This window comes from Schistocerca serialis, chromosome 3 (genome assembly GCF_023864345.2).
Source record: "Schistocerca serialis cubense isolate TAMUIC-IGC-003099 chromosome 3, iqSchSeri2.2, whole genome shotgun sequence".
Lineage (NCBI taxonomy): Eukaryota > Metazoa > Arthropoda > Insecta > Orthoptera > Acrididae > Schistocerca > Schistocerca serialis.
In genome coordinates this window covers 464,833,599-464,839,598 of record NC_064640.1, presented here as the reverse complement: position 1 = coordinate 464,839,598, position 6,000 = coordinate 464,833,599, and the positions used below count along the sequence as shown (strand labels likewise).

The window sequence follows — 6,000 nt, the reverse complement described above, 5'->3', positions numbered from 1 at the left end:
TGACGATGGGGCGAGCGGGACGCGTCTGGAATTCCCCGATTGACGGACGCTGCCCGCGGCCGCCGGAGGCGACAACGTGGTTCCTCCCCACCGCCCGGCGCAAGCGGCGGCCACTCCAGGCGGTCGAGCAGCAGGACGAGCAGCACAGGGGCGTGGCGAGAGGTAGTGACCCACACCTGCCGAGCGCCCACACTGACAGGCGACACGCCCCCCAACACTGGGGGAGTCGCGTAGAAACGTCAAATAGTCACGGGCAGTGCGTACGGACGACAAGTAAAGGCGACGCGCTGCCAGCTTAGCAGCCGCTGCCAAATACAAAGTTGAAGACTGCAGCGACCGCAAGAGGCGAGCCGGGCTACCCTAGGTCAGGCGTTGCGATGCGGCAGGATGGATAAGAGAAGAGGGACGGGCGCAGGCAAATGCCGGGATGGTTTCTTTGAAAAGGCACGGCCGACTTCCTTCCCCATCCTTCCGTAATCCGATGAGACCGATAACCTCGCTATCTGGTCTCCTCCCGCAAAACAACCCAAATCAACAAGTGGTGACGTGTTAGCAACACCATAACACCCACAGTGTCTGCAGTACCGAATCAAGAGACGTGTCAGACTTACCACCAGAGTCGGGCATGGCGGGACTTCTGAAGGAAGAAAGGGGAATGAAGTTACCGAGGGGGTGACGTCATGAGCAACGGTTGTCAGCACAACATTTGCTGATAAGACCACACTACTATAAGATGTCAGCCAGGTGGGTCCAGGCACTCGCGACGCGGCAAGAGGCGATGACAGATGAGGTGAGTTCATCCTGCTCTGGAGGTCGACGCTCACCTGAAGCGGAAACACGTGCAGCCGTGTCCTGTTGCGGCTGTAAACTCGGGGCACCACAGGCCCCGTTGAGCTGCTGCCAAATGGTGAGGGAGACGCCAGAGGCAAGGAGTGAGTTGATCTGCGTGACAGAGGGGCAGTCTACAGTCCTTACCTGCACAAGTTTTCTCCATCCGCCCAGCAGGTAGCCCAACACAGATGTCCTCCAAATGCCCCAAGCCCAATAGTGAAGCGTATAAAAGTGCTCGAAAGCGTCACGTATTTAACAAAGGTAGAGCGTTTTTTTTATTTTTTATTTTTTACAGCGGACCTGATTTTACAATTATATTATCTTTATGTAATTTTTCAAAAATGTTCGTATGTTAATGATAGAGACTGATTTCTTAAAATCTGTGATTGTTGTAGCGAAAAGGAAATTCTACTTTAGCCGGCCGGTGTGGCCGAGCGGTTCTAGGCGCTTTAGTCTGGAACCGCGCGACTGCTGCGGTCGCAGGTTAGAATCCTGCCTCGGGCTTGGATGTGTGTGATGTCCTTAGGTTAGGTAGGTTTAAGTAGTTCTAAGTTTTAGTAGACTGATGACCTCTGCTGTTAAGTCCCATAGTGCTCAGTGCCATTTGAACCATTTGAAATTCTACTTTCAAACGGATCTTTTGTTTCCTAACCGAAGAAAACATAAACCAATGTTAAAGAAATAACTTTACCACATTAATCCAAAGTTCAGTAATGAAACTTAAAAGTATTTTAACGACTTTATATGATAATATCAGAAATTTCAATAATATTTGTTTGCCAATTTGGAAAAAAGGGAAAATATTTATGACGTGCCAAAATAAGCTGGAGAATGTTGTATGAACTGAACTCGGTTAAGTTTCTCATTAAATTTGCTTAAATTTTTCAAGTTTAAAAATTTTATATGTTTTCCTTTGTTTTGTAGATTATTTCAAAGGAGAACACACTTACTAATAATTTTAGTGCTGAAACGTTGATTATCGATTTGCGTACATGTTTTATGAGAAGTACGTATTTGTACACGAACATGTGAAAGATTCTTGAGATTTTGAATGTTTAAAACGTAGAAAATGATCATGTCTTTGGTAACAATTTTAAAATTGCACTCATTTACATAACATTTAAAACGGAACGCTTGGCCTAGGGAATACATGAAATAACTTGCGTTCAGTTTAAATGCTAAGTCAAATCATGTATGTTTTGCGCAATAATGTTTCAGAAGGGCATGGGCTTATACGTTACCGCGTTAGGGCTATGTCGGTATACACTGAAGGAGAATAATTTGTTAACAGTTAATAATTTCCATATATTAAGTTGTATATATTAGATGATCAGGACTTTGCGTACTTAAAATTAATGCTCAACCATATATTTAAATGATGCAGCACTTACCACTATGATTAAAAAAATGTTTGAAAATGCCCGTCCAAAGCAACTACACTTACTGCTCATTTTTTTCTCCGAAGGGGAAGGTTATGTAACGGCTCCATGTGAGCCGCTACATGGCTTGTTATAGGAGTCACATGCTCAAAACACACCTGGGTGCCCTTCCGACACTCACAGAATTTTAATCCGGAATTATGTTATATTGTCACTCTTAGTATACAGAATGAGATTTTCACTCTGCAGCGGAGTGTGCGCTGATATGAAACTTCCTGGCAGATTACAACTGTGTGCCCGACCGAGACTCGAACTGGGGACCTTTACCTTTCGCGGGCAAGTGCTCTACTATCTGAGCTACCGAGTGAAAATCTCTTTCTGGAAACATCCCCCAGGCTGTGGCTAAGCCATGTCTCCGCAATATCCTTTCTTTCAGGAGTGCTAGTTCTGCAAGGTTCGCAGCAGAGCTTCTGTAAAGTTTGGAAGGTAGAAGACAAGATACTGGCAGAAGTGAAGCTGTGAGTACCGGGCGTGAGTCGTGCTTCGGTAGCTCAGATGGTAGAGCACTTACCCGCGAAAGGCAAAGGTCCCGAGTTCGAGTCTCGGTCGGGCACACAGTTTTAATCTGCCAGGAAGTTTCACTCTTAGTATAGTCTGCAAATGTGAATGCTGGTCGTCTGCTGACGTATGCGTGGGCTGTCTGCTGTGGGTTATCTGAATGTGGAGATGCAGTTTAGCCAACCATTGTATCAAGCATAGTGCGACTGCACTGCACCAGAGAGACGTAAGTTCTCCGCGCGTTAGCAGGGCCCGTTAGGTTGGCAATCAGCCACTGTGCAGACTCTCTGAGCCTTTCCGGCCGCCGTGTGTGGACCCCAGACGAGGGGAGACTGTTAGGCATTCGCTGCTGAGTCTCTGGTGAGTATAGACGCTCTGCGTGATGGCTCCTATAGTCATCTTAGTAAGGACATATAGTCAGGTTGCATACAATTGCTATTTTTTGTATCACTGATGACGGGCCAGCATTTCATTTAACCGTAACATTAAGTAAAGTGAGTAATCAAGGAATTATTTTCATGATTTTATTAAATAAAATGTTGTTGTTATACAAAATTCTTTGTCTCACAGCAACGTCCTATTTCCGTTACCATTCCAGTTAAGTTATTCAAACTTTCAACTTAAAGTTAACCAATAATCACAAATTTTGTAGTGATATTTGCTCATGCAAACGGTCGTAGGCGTCTTTCACAAAAGATACAGGTCCATTTTTCAAGTTGAGAATGCCTGCCAAGGATTTGCTGAAAGCAAGTATCATGCAACATATATGGCTTAACTTTAGTGCTGGTAGTATCGGTAGCTATCTCCATCAACGACGACTCAGATTCCAAATCGGAGAACGGAGAATATCATTGGTTTTCCCCAGAAGACAAAGATGATGTGGTTAATGGGGATCAAGGAAGATATCCCGCACAATATCTTTGTTACTGTGGAGGAACAAAACGTTGTTCACGTGTTCTTCGCCAACTTTGTACGTCATTGGATTATTGGATTCAGCACGAGAATAGCTGCTCCACGCTCAACTGTGATGCCGGATAGCGAGAACGACACAAGCAAGTGCATACAATTCTGGTTATACTAAACGCTGCTCCTGCCGGTATTGGAGAACATTTTCGCTCTTCTTGAATTGCTTCGTAACTTAGAAATAACTGCAGAACTTTATCTTAATATACAAAGCCGTTCGGTTGCACTTGCTCGGGGCTTTGTGTCACTGGGCATTCTCCTCCGCCAGCAGTCGCTGAAGTTCGCCATTCTCTTCATCGGATTCGTCATCCACCACAGGACCTTGTCGCATTTCTTCGTTGCCAGTTTCGGTATTCATCACCTTCTGAATCTTAAACCATATTTTACATAAGTAAAAATAGCAGCTTCCACGTCTTCTTCTCCCAGGAACGAAAAAAATCGGGGATCCATTTAGAGGGCCGACTTGAAACTTGGGTAATCGAACATGCCGTATATTTCACTTCACCACTTTCATACATTTGGGCACGATCTCTGCTATCCATTACTATTTTCAAGTCCATCGCCAGATCGCTACCTGGCATGTTGTCAAGGCGAAGTTTTCACTTTACCAAAAGTCCATAAACATCTCCCAAGAGCAACCCCTCCTCTTACAAGGCGGTGATTGTGGTTCTGATGGGCTCTAGGGCGGCTATAGCGCTGTCGACAATGCCCCATTCGGTATCGCTAAGATCGCACTTCTCCCCACCTTTCTCAGAAAAGCCGGCCGAAGTGGCCGTACGGTTAAAGGCGCTGCAGTCTGGAACCGCAAGACCGCTACGGTCGCAGGTTCGAATCCTGCCTCGGGCATGGATGTTTGTGATGTCCTTAGGTTAGTTAGGTTTAACTAGTTCTAAGTTCTAGGGGACTAATGACCTCAGCAGTTGAGTCCCATAGTGTTCAGAGCCATTTGAACCATTTTTTTCTCTGAAAAAAGAAATTGCGAATAAAAGTTCTGAGTCTCTTCACCGACGTCATCATATTGCAAGACGATCCCCATGCAGTGCTGGTATCTAACGTGGGTAGAGCTTGTTGATGTTTTCGTATGAGACGGGCGACCGTTGTAGTTCGAAGGCACTTTGCTAAAGAGCGAACTTTGGCGACGATGTCGTCCTATGCAAAGGACGGAAACGCAGCGATTCCGTCATCAACAGCAAACTGCAGGGTATGTGGTGATGCCCCTCAAATACACTATGTGATCAAAAGTATCCGGACACCTGGCATCGGTAATGCAGGAATTCAGTATGGTGTTGGCCCACCCTTAGCCATGATGACAGCTTCCACTCTCGCAGGAATACGTTCAGTCAGGTGCGGGAAGGTATCTTCTAGAACGGCGGCCCATTCTTCACAGAGTGCGGCACTGAGGAGAGGTATCGATGTCGGTCGGTGCGGCGTGGCACGAAGTCGGAATTCCAAAACAGCCCAAAGGTGTTCTGTAGGATTCAGGTCAGGAATCTGTGCAGGTCAGTACAATACAGGGATGTTATTGTCGTGTAACCACTCCGCCACAGGCCGCACGTTATCAACAGGTGCTCGATCGTGTTGAAAGATGCAGTCGCCATCCCCGAATTGCTCTTCAACAGTGGGAAGCAAGAAGGTGCTTAAAACATCAATGTAGGCCTGTACTATGATAGTGCCACGCAAAACAACAAGGGGTGCAAGCCCACTCCATGAAAACCACCACCACACCATAACACCACCGTCTCCGAATTTTACTGTTGGCACTACACTCGCTGGCAGATGACGTTCACCGGGCATTCGCCATACCCACACTCTGCCATCGGATCGCCACATTGTGTCCCGTGATTCGTCACTCCACACAACGTTTTCCACTGTTCAATCGTCCAATGTTTACGCTCCCTACACCAAGCGATGCGTCGTTCGGCATTTACCGGCGTGTTGTGTGGATTATGAGCAGCCGCTCGACCATGAAATCCAAGTTTTCTCACCTGCCGCCAAGCTGTCATAGCACTTGCAGTGGATCCTGATGCAGTTTGGAACTCCTGTGTGATGGTCTGCATAGATGTCTGTCTCTTACACATTACGAGCCTCTTCAATTGTCGGCGGCCTCTGTCAGTTCTGTACTTATCCCTTCACGTTTCCACTTCACTGTCACATCGGAAACAGTGAACCTAGGATGTTTAGGAATGCGGAAATCTCGCGTACAGATGTATGACACAATAGACACCAAATTGCCTGACCACGTTCGAAGTCCGTGAGTTCCGTGGAGCTC

The 6,000-nt window shown here is 46.5% G+C and overlaps 1 protein-coding gene across 1 annotated transcript in view; it reads right to left on the bottom strand.

Moving 5' to 3' along the window:
* Positions 1 to 726: 726 nt before the first annotated feature.
* LOC126470929 (uncharacterized) overlaps positions 727 to 6,000 on the bottom strand; it is an 82,786-nt gene continuing 77,512 nt past the window's right edge. Inside the window, exon 4 of the mRNA XM_050098956.1 lies at positions 727 to 942. Coding sequence (XP_049954913.1) covers positions 727 to 942 — 216 coding nt within the window. The remainder of the gene's footprint in view (positions 943 to 6,000) is intronic.